At 43.1% G+C, this 16,491-nt stretch overlaps 1 protein-coding gene across 1 annotated transcript in view; it reads left to right on the top strand.

The window, feature by feature from the left end:
- Positions 1-16,491, top strand: part of gli3 (GLI family zinc finger 3) — a 98,220-nt gene that overhangs the window by 12,961 nt on the left and 68,768 nt on the right. Inside the window, exon 2 of the mRNA XM_004551935.3 lies at positions 4,593-4,766. Within this exon, the coding sequence (XP_004551992.2) occupies positions 4,634-4,766 (133 nt within the window). The 5' untranslated portion in view covers positions 4,593-4,633. The remainder of the gene's footprint in view (positions 1-4,592; positions 4,767-16,491) is intronic.

Here is a 16,491-nt window from a genome sequence, read left to right on the forward strand (position 1 = left end):
GGCACGCAGGGGCGCAGTGAGGTGCACACGGACGCATGCGTGCATACGTGAACACCCGTACACACGTGCACGTATAGTCTCAGTCTCACACTCCTCCCTTTCTCCATTCATTTTCTCCCTTATCCCACTTTTGCTCACAATCTCCCTCAATCGTCTCCATCTCCCATCTCTCCCCTCTAACTCGCTGCGCCGCGGTGCGTTTGTGCAGTGTTGATAAGCCTAAGATAGCAGATCTCGGTGGTCGCTGATGTAATGATGATGAATGCTGCGGTGCTGCCAGTCTCCCCCTCGGGGGGCCCTCGACACTGAACAGTCGCCCTAATGAAATGAACACAAATACAGTACCCTGTCTGTGGGGGGGGGGGGATGTTGCCAAATCTAAGAAGACACTTCAAGAGTTTATATATAAATGTCCTCCAGTTTTTGATTGTGTGCGTGCATGTGTAAGTGCGTGTGCCATGCAATTGCAAATGTGTTCCTGATGAGAGCACGCAGGTACACCTAAAGCAGCTTTATAAAATTAAACTTGTGAAGTTGCAGGCTTTAAATAACAAACAGCGGTGATTTTTTGATAGCATTAGTGCTCGTTTAAGCCTGCGTGAAAGAAAGCAAACAGTTTTTTTTCTATCAAAGGCAAAAGTTTATTTTAGTGTTTCACTTTGATGTGTACAATTTGCAGATGACTTTCAACTCAGTGCCTTTTTCACCGAAGCGTATAATTTATGTTAAATTGATTTGCTTAATGTGCTTATAAAATAAGATTTTTTTTTCATTTTTTTCAGAGGGAACACTTTGAATTGTGGCATTTTAAACCTGTTTAATCGCCTCCCTTTCTGTGCGGAGGGATTACAGTTGAACGCAAATAATGATACACCCTCGTTTTTCTAATTGGGTGTAGGACATTTCAATGGCAGAAACATTAATGTGAAATTAAGATTTATTCTGACTAACAACGGCATCCAGCGCCTACTTGTGAGTCATTCTGTATGTGCCAGGGATCTGTGGAGACAACTGTGGGGCTGTAAGAAAGTCCACGTACAGGTGATTATCTCTGTGATGCACAGTGTAAATGTAGCAACGTGATTTCTTGCGAGGGGGTCAAAGGGCCAAATGGCAAATTAAAACTTCTTTTGACATTTTACGTTAAGGGAAAAAAAAGCTGTAAATTTTCTCTAAACATAGACTGATGTGTCTATGTGAGGGTATGATTTTGAGTGTTTGTGGATGGGGTAAAAATGAGCAAGCACGAAAAACGAGGGCACAGACAGCAACATCTGCACGACTGGGTGTGGGCGTCCAGGTCAGAGGGATTATGGGTGAAAAGGTCCTGCTTTTAATTGCTGCTTTGGAACTGTGGCCTGCCTTGTGGAGCACAAAAGGCCCGTCAGACACGCTTCAGTGGCTTGGACTTGTGAATATTTGCCCGACCAGTGGAATGCCCCGCTTTCTCCTCAGCCACCCCCCTTCTGGTATGATCCCCAATCCAGAACCTCATATTTACTGCACTTTCAGCTCATTTGCTTTGGTCTGACTCACCTGGGGTGTGATAGGAATACACACATGTTTATGTGAGCTAGGCACACGAGCATGTCGGGAGCTCAGGACTCCTCTTGTTCTTTTCTCCTTCACTGATTTTACCCAAGTTCAGCTGTACAGATGATGTAATGACAGTTTCACCGGGGCAATGGTGAAGTTTTCTCTCACCGTGCTCTTGTTTGACTTTATGCTGATGAAGTGAACGAGTGGCACCCACGAACTTAATATGAATGCACAGTGCCACGAAAAAGTACTTGCCCCTTCCTGATGTCTTTTGCACAGTTCTCACACTTAAATGTTTCAGATCAACAAACAAATTTTATATTCGACGAAGATAACCTGAGTAAATACAAAATACTGTTTTTTCTGTCCAAACCTACCTGAGCTTATGTGAAAAAGTAATTATCTCACTTTGTTAAATCATGAATTAAGTGAGATTAACCACATTTTTTAGAAAGAAAGACTTCAAATTCACTAGCCAGTCTCAGACCTGATTAACCCCACACCTGTTGATCAAGAACTCATTTAAACAGAACCTGTGTGAGAAAGTAAAGTTGTTTAAAAGATCTCAAAAATCATAACATCATGGCTCTCAAGTATACTTCACAAATGAAGAAAACTTGAAACAATGGTGAAACCTACCAAAATTTAATATCGACGACTCAACCAGGAGGTCACAAAAGAACCAAGAACAACATCTAACAAACTGCAGGCCTCACGTCTCTCAGTTAAGGTCAAAGTTCATGATTCAATAAGAAAGAAACTGGGGAAAAAATGGCATCCATGGGAGATTCCAGAGAAACAACCACTGCTGACAAAAACAAACACGAAGTCTGCCAAAAACATCTTGATGATTTCCAAGAAAAATGTGGGAAAATGTTCTGTGGAATGACAAGACGAACGCTGAACTCGTTGGAAGGTTTTGATTCCACTCCATTTGGGATCAAACTAACACAGCATTTAATAAAAAATATTATCACACCAACAATCAAACATGGTGGTGGTAGTGTGATGGCCTGGTGCTGCTTTGCTGCTTCAGGACTTCCTGTAATTGATGGAAACATGGATTCTGCTCCCGGAGAATATCCGGCCAGCAGTTTGTGTCTCGAAAGCTCAAGAGCATTTAGATTAGTCCACCTCTGAATATCACAAAAAACAAACAAAAAAAACAGAACAAAGTGAAGTTTTTGGAGTGACCTCAGGAGAGTTTGAGTTAAATCAGATTGAGATCCTTTGGCACAACCTCAAAACGAGCTGTTCATGCTCAAAACCCTCTAATGTGGCTGATTAAAACAATTCTACAAAGAACAGCGGACCAAAATTACTCCACGGTAATGTGAAAGACTCATTGCCAGTTAACGTAATTCTTGATTGCAGTTCTTGCTGCCAAGGGTGGCACAACCAGTTATTAGGTTTAGGGGGCAATTACTTTTTCACACAGAGCCAGTTTGGTTTGGATAAAATCATCATCATCTAAAACCTGAATTTTTACTTAAGTTACTTAATATAAAACGTTGCTTGACGATCTGAAACACATAAGTGTGACGAATATGTAAAGAACTAAGAAATCAGGAAAGAGGAACATACCTTGTCATAGCACTGTACATGTATTGCACACGCTCTAATGATTATAACTCGCTCAGGCTGCTTAACCCCCACCCCAGAAATGAAAGCATTCACTCTATCAAACACATGCAGCAGTGATTTGAGATGATATCAGTTCAAGTAGGACAAAAATGTCTTTGGTTGGAGATGACGGCTACGCATGTATTCATGTGGGAGTGATTAGAGGACAAGCTCTTGTTTAATTCTGTTTTGATTGGTAGTGGTGTAATTGCATTGTGTTTTTTTCCTCTCCTTTTTTTTTGTAAGGCAGCAATTGCTTACAGATGTTGTTGTCGGGTCAGAATGGATGACAGACTCTGGTTTTTCAGGGGGTGGGGAAAAAAACAAACAAAGCGCACAGTGTTTGTCTGAAGTTTACCCCTCACCACTTCCCCCTTGCCTTCCTTCCTTGGGGAGTTGGTAAAAATCAGCTCGCCCCCCTCTTTCTTTGAGCAGCACTACTCTCTTTGCATCACAGCTGACTTTACTGCCTTTGTATCCATGCGTGTTTACAGAGAGGAGGACAATTAAATAGTACAGTTGGGTAATTAGCTGCTCTTTATTGTAAAGAAAATCAGTCAGACTAAATATTTCCAGTAATTATCCAAGAATTACGGGGTCTAAGTAAAGGCTTTGTAACGGACCAAATGAAACTGTCCTATACTTTGTGTAAATGAGTGGTTGTGGTGTATCACCATGTTGTCTCCATAATCAGAGACCTCCATGACCTAGATACAGTTGAGCTTGTAGACAGCCTCTGAGGTGCTGAACTGAGCAGCATGTCTGCTAGACTGTTGGCTGAACCCCTTCTAAACCCACAGACAGTATTAACTTGAACCACCTTTATTCTTTGAAAGAAAAATTGCCCGGCACCATGATATTCCCAAAAGGGCCTTCAAACAACCCTTGTTTTTTCAGGACTGTGAATGTTTCTCTCTCTGTGGTATCCCCTTAAGGTTTCTCCTTTCTCTTTGGAAAGACTGCTAGAGTGGGATTATCAGTATATCCACAAGCTGCCTTTACTTCTATTCTGAGATATAAAACCTAGTCGGGATGTCCTGCCGCACTCTGTTTATAGAGTTGTTGTGTTTTTGACAAGATGTCAGAAGTTTAGCGTGACAGCTGAAAACAGTCGCACTAAATTTTGGTTTTGGATATTTAACCGCAGTTAGCGAGGAAGGAAATCAGGCCCCTGACAAGCAGATCAGAGCCCAGCAGGTTTGAGTTAAAATAAATCAGTGTGAGCTCCTGGATTGACCCTCAGTGTGCTCTGGGCACCATGAAAAGGGAGGACTGGATCTGAAGTTTTCCTCACAGGGTTCACAGTCTATTTCTGAAGCATTCTACAGATAACATTAGAAAAAGTAAACTTATTGCTAACTTATTAATCTTCTAAATATAAACTTAATCTTTGCATTCACCGGGTTTATCTTCTGTTTTTTCTCCATTAGTTATCCCGTCTCCATGAGGTCTTGAGGAATGAACAATCGTCATGGAAACCCAGTCCCAGGCCAGTTCAGCAGCTGAGAAGAAGAAGAGGGTGGAGACCATCGTGGCTACCAAGGGCTCATTAGCACGAAGTGACATCAGTGAGAAAGCAGTGGCCTCCAGCACCACCTCAAACGGTACAAGTCACCTCTAACTGAGCTGCAGTAATTTGTGCCAATAACCTTTTGATCTTTCGTAATATAGCCACAAGCCGCCCCATTAGTCAGATTACTCTTTGAGTAATAAAAGTCCACAATTGAAGGAATGCAATGCACACAACTTATATTAAGGTGTTGTTTTTTCAGCTGGGACGACTGAAAATAAAAAGTGCATTCAGGTTAACCAGATCAGATAACAAATGCTATCCTAATGTGTGCATGAACATACTACTGAATGAAAATTTCCTATCCATTTTCATGTTTTATTTTGCTAGAGTCACAAAAGCTTTTGTTATTCAGCATTTTTTGGTCAGATGAATTTCAGACCTCTGTGAGTTTGGTTACAATATGTCACTTCCTGGCTGAAAAATTAAGTGCCAAAGCCTGCAGTTCCAAAAATAGCCACCAGCTCCAAACTGTAACTGGTTTACAGTTGTCTTAGACTTACAAGACCGGGTTTTACAGCAGAAATATGGATGTACTTGGGAAAAGAGAAATTTGGTTCTCAATAATAAATTTGATGCCCCGGTAAAGGTAAAAAAACAAAACAAACAACCCCAAAATGATTGATGAACTTAAATATAAACTTCCTTATTAAGAAGTCATTTAAGTCATAGGCATAGTGTGGCAGTGCATATACTTAAAATGGACTGCTGCTGACAGGCAGCCTCATTACATACACTACACTTAAAGAAACAAGAACCTCTGAATGTTTGTATCAAAAGGTACTGCAAGCGTTGGGTTTGGTTCTAATTGTGTCACGGCCTAACATTTTGAATACTTATACTGGGATTATGCTTTCCGCATCCACAAGTTCACTAGGATCCAATAGGATCCACTTGGGTCTGCATGATGGACATTTCATCATCAGATAGTTAGCATGAGGGTCTGTGAAGATGTCTGTTTTTTATGACTTTGCAGACTTGTCAGCAAAATTTACATTACAATGCATGCGCCGCAGGAAGTGAAGTGCTACAGGAATGATGTTTTAAGGCTGTAAAACCCCTCACTACACACTTTATAAACTTTTCTCAGACAGGCATGAACATTTTCACGCTTTTCTCTCTTGTTTAAATACTCTCAAAGTTCAAACCTTCGTAGAAAAAAAGGTCCAGTATTATAGTCTGAAACCAAAGGCACCCGCAGCTGCCTTTGACGGTGCAAAACCTTTGGATGACTTTTGTTTTCACTCCCATATTTGATTTCTTTACCACTTTCCCGCTAGGCCACTATGTAACCGCTACCTGTCTGCTAGTCATAAATGAAGCTACTTGTACTAACAGGCCAACAAAGTAGTCAGTGTTCCAGTTTTTATGCATGTATTTTATTTGTATCTAACTTAGCATTAGTTAGCAGGTATCTGTTTCTGTGTGATGCATCCTTTCAGGCAATGGATGCACTTTGCTAACAAGCTAGCTTGTACTAGCTAATAACAAAGACATACGATCACATATTGGTCCATGAAATCACAACAATGACTGCTGCAAGGTCACAATAAAGTCCACAAAGGGTGACGTGATGGTGTCTACATCCATCTTCTATCTACAGTCTATATGTATCAGCGACCATCACTCAACATGTTCGAGCTGTAGGGCCACTGAACTAACCGGCAGTCCAACGAGTATTATAGGACTTAAACGACCATCTAAAGATTTAGACACCCACTGTTTTTTTGACATAACTCTTTCTTTATTTTCATGGCTAACAGTGAGTCAAATACAATGCTCACTGGTAGCAACTTTGACATGTTTACTTAGCAATGTCTTTAACACTTGCTATTAAAAGCTGCACGGAGCTTGCGCTTAATTAAGCTTGTCGTCATTCAGCCTTTCATTCCCAGTTCTGAGCCTTGGAGTAGAAATATTAGACTTTTTCTTTTGTTCAAATGAAAGTCATAACAAAATCGGAGCTGAGATCACCATGGCCTAAGCTGCAGCTGCGCTCATTAGCAGTGAGAGGATTTGGAAGGTTTTTGGGGGTATGGAGATTTGACTCTCGGAGGCAGAGCTGGTGGCCTGATAGAGTGTTTTGTGACTTCCTCTTCATTCTGCTGATGTCAAACATGATCATTCCAAGTGTGAACGGAAGACAAACAGTCTAGGAAGGGGTAAATAAGTCGCTGTGACTTGCTCTCCATATGGAAGTTATCACAGGAAGTAGGTAAGCTAATGCATCCTGAAGCATCTTGGGAACACTCTCACTCTTACTCATTCCCAGATGGCTGGCTCTGTTTCATTCATTAAAGGGACAGTAAGAAAAAGTTTACTACGGAAAAAGCATGGCTGTAATTTGGAACCGTGATTGTGGATTTTTCTTAGTAATGTGCTGATAATTACAGCTCTAAACGGCGCAAGCTTTGTCTTAAAAATCTCCCGTTTGCCACGTCACAGGGCGTGCTACGACTTTGCACTCCCTAAAATACAGTAGTCCCATAACTCACTTGACGAGGGGAGGGATGATACTTATCTGTAGAGAAAGGTCCCTTTTAGATCTCAATCTCTCTCTTTGAATCATAAGATAGCTTACACATTCTTTGTGTGGTTATAATTACAGCACATTCCCCATTCGGCCCCAGAACTCATAACCTCTTATCAGGTGTAACCCTACACTCGCCTCAACTTTAACCCTCGTAGCCCTTGCCCCAATGCATCCATCCAAACAAAAGGTAATTGTGAGCAGCTGTGGAACCCCAGTGACTGGTTCATCTTATGAAGGGCCGGCAAAATATTTCCCCCCGTCAGGCAGAGTAGCGGCCCCTGATCTCAGCACAGCAGAAACCCCCACGGAGTGCCTGGCAATAGCGTGCTATGATAAGTTGTGAAAAGTGGAAAACAATTAGGGAGGGCAGGTGGACTGGTTAGTGCGCATGTTTCCAAAGATATCTCTGCTACCAGGAAGCACAGACGTCTTCTGTGACCGTGAATCAGCTCGGAAACGGGTATTGATCTGATCAGAGCTTATTAGTGATGATAACCTTAAGCTGCAAAATCCTCCCTTCGTGTGCACTGCAGCGATAATTTCCAACTTAAGCATTCCTTGCTCCTTTGCTCTCTTCTCCATAGTTGGGTTTGTCCGGGATGAACAGGCCCCGGAGTAATTATTGAGTCTTGGTAGAGCGTTCCCACATGGTTAGCTAAATGGTGGCTTCATCCTGTGTACCATTCATCTCTGTGTCCCCTCCTTTTAGCAGTGACAGCTCAAAAGAGCCGACTGTGCCACAACAATGCTGTGATTGGTGCTCTTTAGGAGGGGTTTGGAGATGAGGGGGGGTGGGGATGAAGGGGGGTGGGGGTGTCTCTCCCCGCCAATCCTCATCATTCAGCAGGCAGGTGGACCACAAAGTCCCTTGATTCTTTTGTTAGGTCCTACGATTAAAAAAAAGATGTCCATGCTCCTTGGTTGGATAAATCCTGTCGTCATGGGATAATTTGCTAATAAAATAAATAAATAAATAACAGGGTGGGGGAGCTAAAGGACTGGTTATTTGCAAAGGAGAAAAAGAATAGTAAAAGTTTCTGGTTGGTTGGACGTTTATGATATGAGTGCTGCCGATCCAGGGAAGGAGAGGGAGCGAGTGTAAATAATAGGATGGGAATTGAAAAAGCGGGCTCAGTTTAGAAGATTGTCATTGAACGCCGCTTCGACTGCAGAGCCTCTGCAAAGCATGTTATTAAGTGGGCGAGTTGGGATGCTTTAATGGGCGTGCTTAAAAGGGTGAGAGAGTGAGGGTCTCAGAAGGCAAACAAGTTAAGCCTTAAAGGGCAACAAATGTTAGGCTTTCGTGTAGGTTACTGCAGAAATCCCCAAGCAAATGGAGAGCGTGGCTAAAGTGTTTAAAGAAGAAAAGGAGCACTTGACTACACTGAAAAAAAAGGAAAAAAATCTTGAGATGGGCAGACAAGGTTGAATGATACAGAGAGATGGGTGAGGAGGGGGGGTGATAGAGGAAGAGTGAGGGGCCTCCTTCTTTTTAGGCAGCCATTTAAATGATCAACAGTAAATAGAGGGGAATGTCATCTGACAGAAATAAAGTTCCCGTTAACAGCAGGGATGGAAAGTAATTTACAGATACGCTGTCCCCGCCATCTTTGTGCCTCCCAGATAAGGTTTCATTTCAGAAACGGATAGGAGACATTTTCACTTACGGGCCCCCATTCTGGGACACCTGTGATAACAGCTTGTGGACCCCTAATTGAAAATGGGTTTCAAAATGGATTTTCACTTTTCTTCCTCCCTCTTCTCCCCCCTCTCCATTTGCTCCCTCCCTCATGACTAACCCCCTCCTCCCTCCATCCCCACGAACACCCAGCCCCCCTTTTTTTTCTTTCCTTGGCGTTCCCTTGTCGTTGGCAGAGGGAGGCAATATTGGAAGGACAGGGAGGGAGGGAGGCTTGAAATGGAGCACTGGGAGCGGATCATCCCTCAGCCCTTGTCACAGCTATGACAGCCGCATGATCCGTCTTATTAATGAAATCATTGATCACTTGATGGGACTCATAATCAACTGTTTCTCCACTGTGTCCTGCCCCATCTCCTCCCCCTCCTCCTCCCTCCTCATGCTGTCACCTCTGCTTTCCACTTTTTTGTCCCTGCTGCTTATCCCCCCCCCCCCCCCCCCCACACACACACACACACAAACTCACACACACACACACAAAAAGAACAATACCTACCATAAAGGAAAGTTATTCATGAATGCATAAATTTAATAGGAACACTCAAACACAGCCTGACTATAACTGTTATCAGATGACTCAGCATAATGAGGAGATCTAACGGGAGGATTGATTCCTTAAATATTTTAAGTGCTGTTTTCTTGAACTGTTGTTTTTTTTTCTTTTCCTAAAAGGTGATCTGTGTCATCTGTATTTGTGCTATATGTTTTTTTTATGGGGACCAAAGAGGAAGGCAGGGGCCTCTTCATGTTATCCTGCTGGGGGCTCTGCCTGTGGGAGCTAATGAGAAAGAACTGATGGAGGGATAAGGGACCTCATGGGAGCGCTGCCTGGCCCGTGGGTCAAACAGCACAATGGAGGAGGCGTTATAGACCCTGACATGCAGCCCCACACAGGAAAAGTGGCTTTAAGTGTCAAACGACCGCTGTATGCTACATGCATAATACATAGAAATGCATAAAAACACATTGTGTTAGAATTAGAAGGTATACATAGAAGGTGACAAAATGTAACCATAGCATGCTCTTTTATGATAGTACATTATGAGCTTTCAAAGATAAATATTGAAGCTACCTGTAGAATTGTAAAATCACCATGTGCACACGAGGCGGATGTGCTTTGCCTTCACTGGTGAGCCATAGCCATTTCATGGACTTCCGCACTGAAGGCAATTTCCTGCAGCAGCAGGAGGACAGTCTTTGGCAGAGCCACCTCACAGGGGCCTGAGGCGCAGGATTAGCTTAGCCTCGCTGCTACTCAGGGCGGAGGGGAACCTCAGCAGCCCAACCCACTCCAGCGTTGCCTGGCCTCTCTCGTCTGGCACACTTCTGCCTGCCCAGATCTGCCTGCTGGGGCTTCGCTGCTCCCTCACTGCTGGAGGATGCATATAAGCCGCCGCCTCAAGACTTCTGAACACTGCAGTGGTGCCACCACAATTTAGCTGTAGTGGAATTGCATCTTTTTTTTTTTTTTCCACTTAGTGCTACTTGTTGTAGATAGAACAAAAATCAACTTAATTACAATGTAGATCTTCTTTTTGTGCTAGCCAGCTGTTACAACAACACTGGACTTAATATAGCAACTGCTGAGATCCACCACAAAGACAAGAGACAGGGCAAAAAACAAAAACAGGAAATGATAATCAATAGAAGCATCTCTGAATAAGCCACATGTTTTTACCGATTTGCAAAGGAAACTGAGTGAATGCACAGCAATAGTCTAAACCAGGAAGTCTGCAAACCGTATTAGATAAGGTTACCCCTTTTCCTTATCTTCGAGTAAGTTTGGCAATCTCAGCTTTTGTTAAAAATCTCAGTATTGTTTTTAACGTTAATGTTGTCTTTCAGCAATGATGCTGAATTCTGTGGGGTATTTTTTTATGTGTGTGTATCTTTAGATACTAAAACAAATTGTAGTTAAATGATTTCGAATTCATGGCATGCATACATCTCAAGTCTTAGATTTTTAATATGTTGTGAGAGTTCGTGTCACAGCGGCTCCTTAAAAAAACAAAAACAAACCCGAGGTCATTTTTACCAGAAAGGCCCAGGGGTCAAAGGTCATGCAAGTCTAAACCAATGACCAGCCGTTTAATGACAGATCAGCTTGTCTCATGAGAGAGGATTGGTGCGTATTGACCAGCTTCAATCTGCTGTATCTAAGGTCCTGCTGGCTCCTGCTGCTCCCCTCAGAGAGCGAGGCCGGCGGCCTCGTAAACCCGTAAACCCATAAACCAATAAAGTGGGGAAACAGTAGTTGATTATTCTACCATTCTGCCCATTTGTCGGGAGGCATCAGTGGCCTCCCACCTGCCAGGAGGAACAAAGCAGGAGTGTCACGACCCGACCGGGAGGATTTATTGTGGCGTGTTTTTCTCTGTTTGGTTTGTTTGCTCTCTTCTCTTTGGATGAAGGGGCAACTAGTGGCCTTGCCACCAGGGTTGGATTTTATATAAAAGAAAAATAGGCTTCGATATTGTCTGTATAGTTTGATTTTATTTACAAAGATGTATTTATTATGCACAGTGAAACATTTTCAGAAATAATACCAGCTAGTTGGCTTATGAATAACCTGTGGATTCTTTGTTTTCTGCAAAATAAATACATAAATAAGCCAAAAAATATAAAATTATTAATATATTATAGAGTTGTGAAATCATATGTTATGTGCACAAAGAGCTAGAGTCAGTTTTTTTTAAATATATTTTATATTTTTTACCTTTGTGAGGTACTTACTGCCTTTTATAATTAGCTTTTTGCATGAAAGATATTTCCAGGCCATTTGCTGCTCTGCGCTCTAAACTCACTGGATTAAATCAAGACATGCTTTCAGATTTGAGAGCGCAAAAGGCTCTGTACTCCCTAATCTCTCTCCCCTGACCTCTACACCCTCTGGGCCTTGACTCTCACCCTTCCCTGTGCTTTCCCTCCCCTTTCTCTGCCCAACTCTCTCCCTTCCAGTGCGAAAGAGGAGCTAGGATCAAAGGCCATAAACCATGGCAGTGATTTCTGGTGATTGATTAGAAGCAGAGGTTGAGAAGCAGCAACTCTCTCCCCTCAGTTCTTCCCACCCTCCGGTGCTGTGCACGTATTCTCCCAGGGCTCTCGTAAATAGCTCAGGCTTTAAGTGTGAAAAGAGTTGCCACGATTGGCAGACAGAACCCAGAGAACACATCCGTGCTGAAGCGGCTTGGCCAGTTTTTCTGCCTTTTCTTTCTGGACGGCAGAGGGGGTGTCAGTTGATAAGAACCATTTGTTGTCTTGCTCGGATCTGGGGAGGGACAGTGTAATCCCTTCGCCCTGGTCTGTTCGCAGACCTGGAGGAAAAGAGCAGAGGAGAGGAGGAGGAATTGATTTTCAGAGTGAGGGCATGCGGAGAATTGAACTCAGATGTGTAGCACAGACAGGGTTTGAAAGAAGCTTTCTACTTGCGGGGAAACAAACGTCTGTAGCTTACAGCAGAGGAGGTCGTGCAATTTGAACTTGAGCAAGTCCTTCTAATGTTAATCAATTGCATAGCTGTCTTTCACCATTCCCGCCTCCCGCCCGCTCTGCCTCCCTCCCCTATCCCGCGCACAACTCAGCCCGGAGGCCTCTTGACAAGCAAGTGGTCCTGTAAAGGCATTTTAATAGGCCACGGTCATTCAGTGGCATGGAGATGAATGCTTGAACCAGATCTCCAGCATGCGTGCTTTTGCACAGACACAAATACACTTGGATCTTCCGGTCTTTGCTACCCTGCATGATCTCACCTGGAGCTGTGAGTCTAATGATGTTCAGAGTGTGGGCCTTGCAGCGACAGCTCCGGTCCCGGGGAGATGTGTCTCATGTCAGACTTTGCGCCAGACAGACTCCAATGAGGAAGAAGGGGGGGAGGTGGTTGTGGTGGTGGTGGTGGGGTGGGTGTTCTGCATTGCAGCTGGAGCGAGGCCAAAACTAAAAGTGCAATTCTCTGATGGTTTTGTCTCTCCTCTGTGGTATTTACGCAGTGATTGAGCACATTTTTGGGTGTCATGGAGTATCTCATTACGCCCTTAAAAGCTTTTTGTCCGTCCACATGCTCTAAGATATGTACACACGCGTTGCAGACTGTGGAAACTCAGTCATGCGTGCTTGCAGACACCCTCGTTTTCTCTCACTTTTCTCAGCGGCACCAAAACTGTACACGCACATTTGGTGCAGCTGGAGGATGGGGTCGTCGTTATTAACTGTTTGGCGACCTCATGACTTCATCTTCGGTGCTGTCAGAGGCGGCCCATTATGTCTCTGCTCGGCTCAATGGGCTCTTTGTTCTGGCTTGGCTCTGGAGGAGCTCAGCATGTGGCTGCGTGAGTCCAACAGTCCCACTGCGGCCCAAAGGGGAGAGGGAGAAGGATGGAGGTGCTGGGAGGTAGTGGATGAAGAGAGGCAGAAAATGCAAGGGGAAAGGGATGAGAGGAGATGGAGGAAGACTGAGAAGATTTGGGGAAGACATGGGAACAGGAAGTAGGCTTGGAGTGTGAGCTGAAGGCCAGGAGTGAGTGAAAATGCACTGAAGGAGTTGGGGCGTTGAGAGGGAAAATTGGGGGACTTAAGGATGGAGAAGAAAAAGAAAAGCAACAGGCTACAGGTGAATCCTGTGGTAGCCTTAAGCATTTTAAGTCAGCTTTACCTCATCACACCAATTCATTCCAGTTCGAGCAGCGGTTTATGATGGCAATGTGTCACATGAGCTCCAACGGCCGAGTGTGGGATTAATGTAAAAGTAATGCAGAGATTAGAGAAGGAGGATTCCAGTGGTGGGAATGACAGGAGAGGTCATACATGAGAGGAGCTTATTACTGAGCAGGGACATCCACAGGAAGGGGAGATGCAGGGGGGAATAGTCGGGGAAATGGGAAGTGAGGTAAATGGACGCAGTGTAGACGGAGGAGATTTGATGAGGAAAAAACGAGGAGTGAAAAGGTCGAGAAAACAAACACAAGGACAGACTGCAATACATCTGGTCAAATAGAAGAATGTGGAACGGTACAGGGAATGGTAAAGGCTTCGATTTATAGATTTTAGGATATTTTTTAAACAAATATATATGCATTTGATAGGTGATGCTAAATCTGGGTCAGTTATCAGTCTGACATCATAGTTTCATTTTAAGAAAAGCTAAGTATCCATTAAAAAGTTTATTTTTGTAACAATGTGGCCAAAGATGCTTGCTCCACTTTTCACATTTTAAGTATTTGTATTTGCATCCCCTTCATCGTCCTCAAAAAACAAACCTGACTTGCTCCATGAGAAGTGAGTCCTTCACATATAAATATTAAAGTTTTGGTGCTCTAAATATTACTGCAGCTAAACTTGGCAGATGGTCCTTTGGAGCAGATTTATTCATATTGCATATTTCTCTAGAACAAGTAACAATACAATTTTTCCACAATGTCTCAGTTCACCCACAACATTGCTTTGACTGTACTCGTCTGAAGTGGATTTAAATTTTAAAGTCGTGGACTTTAAAATTATGGTTTTTGTGTTTGTACATGTCACTCAAGAGTGACATGTACAAACAATCTTTAACTTCCAGGATCCTCTCAGATAAACATTCCCTATACTCCATACTACACTTTACGTTAAACGAGCATATAGCCCCTCAGTCATACTTTACGCATCCTGTCTGATCTAACCTGTGACATATGAGACCATTTCTCCAGCAGCTAGTCCCATAAATTGTCCACACCTGCAAGTTTCACTGTGTATTGTGCTTTCTCTCGCATTACAGAGGCATTTATCTAATCACATAGAAATCTTGTGCTTTTTCATTTCCTCGCTCACCTCCAACCTTCAGCCCCTTCCCAACAGACAGTGGTTAAGTCTGTTTGGCCAACATGGCAGATCCTCTAATCTGCAGGGCTTTCCCTGCCTGCAGCAGACACTATAATGAAGTTGTCCACATCTCACCTTTATTTTGAGAAGGAGAGGGCTAAACTACCCTCTGTTATTAAGCCGGCACTCCCGCTGATATCACACATTGGGGGCAGGTGAGGGTCAGGTCTTCTGTAGGAAATGTGGCCTGACTATTAAGCATCATAAAATGACAGCATGTTGGAAAATCTTTATGAAGTGAACTGTTAGCTGCTCAGTCTTGACGATTAAACTGGAAAATGGGCCAATGTTATTTTAGATAATTAGAGTTGCAAAAGTAAAGTGTTGATTCACTTTTTTGAAGCCAGGGTGGATTAACGTGCGTGCCAAAGAACAGCCCCTCATTGTGGGAGCACAGTGAAGTGAGTCTGTTGAGTTGTTTTATTTTTATGGCATTTGGCTTGTAGTTTGGAATTCTGATTGTCATGGTCTCTGAAAAAAAAAGACCTTTGCGTTTAAATGTGATGGGTTAGAAACTGTAAGCATTACCAGCTGCAGCATCAAAGCTGCAGGCATGCTGTTCGTTTAACCCAGATCCGTCACACTCACATGTAGCCCCCGATTCAACCTGTAATGTAGACATTCAGCAGAAAGCATGAGACTGGGACTAATGCAGATTTATGGTTGCAAATTAACTCCCCTCAAAACTCCCAAACTGTGATATGTCAATGATTGCTAGCTAAATTTAAATATATTTGGAGAGGTACTTTAAATAAACACAAGTAAATGTATCCCTGTAGGTTTGTTTCACTTACGTTGGTTGACTGTTCAGTTTCACAGGTATGACAAGTTTGAAATCAGCAGTTCATTCATCTTGCAGCTTAAACAGAAAATGATTTAACTGCGACAGCTGAATTGTGATTGGGGAAAGTGATGACAGAAAGCAGGAGGAGGCAGAAAAAGGGTATTCGCATGAGGTGTTTGGTGAGATAAACTAAATCACGAGCTACTCCGTGAGAAACCTGCATGAGTCCAAAACTGAATCTACTCCACTGGCCTGCTAAATTGCATTGCAATGGTTGATTGCTTGTTATGTAGCATGCAACATTAGCAAGCTAAACAAAAGTCAGCTAACAGTTTGTACAAACTAAGATAAGAAACTTGAATTACGTCCAAACCTTATGCTTCTCAACAAGCTTAGCCTGAACACAACAAAGCGTACTTTGGAGGAAAGAATGTTTGCTGTGTGTTTAAATACAGGCCAGTAAACCCCCTTTAGAAATGTACCGATGCGGTGACTAGCTTGCTTGTGCTGTATGCTATGTGAAGCAAACTCTTGATAAAACAGTATTTAGTCAGTCATTTGCCCTTCAGGGTGTATCTCCAGACTGCTTGCTGTGATGCTATCCCCTGCTGTATGCTAAGCATCGACACTAGCAGCTTTCACTGCATTCCGGTTGAAGTCGGAAGTCAGAATTTTCAAGACAGAAAGTTGGAACAACCCCACCAACATGACTAAGTAAGCCAAGATGGCGGCTGTAGAACAGTAAACACTAAAACTGTAAGGGTTTATTAAGCAAGGCTGAGCGTGGTTAAGCAATCCCCAAATAGTGCTTATAGGTGTGGTTAGTTTTACGGGTCATTTACAAAAGTTACATCGTTTTGGAAACAAGGTTATTAGTTAATTAAAATATC

Source organism: Maylandia zebra, linkage group LG9 (genome assembly GCF_041146795.1).
Source record: "Maylandia zebra isolate NMK-2024a linkage group LG9, Mzebra_GT3a, whole genome shotgun sequence".
Taxonomy (NCBI): domain Eukaryota; kingdom Metazoa; phylum Chordata; class Actinopteri; order Cichliformes; family Cichlidae; genus Maylandia; species Maylandia zebra.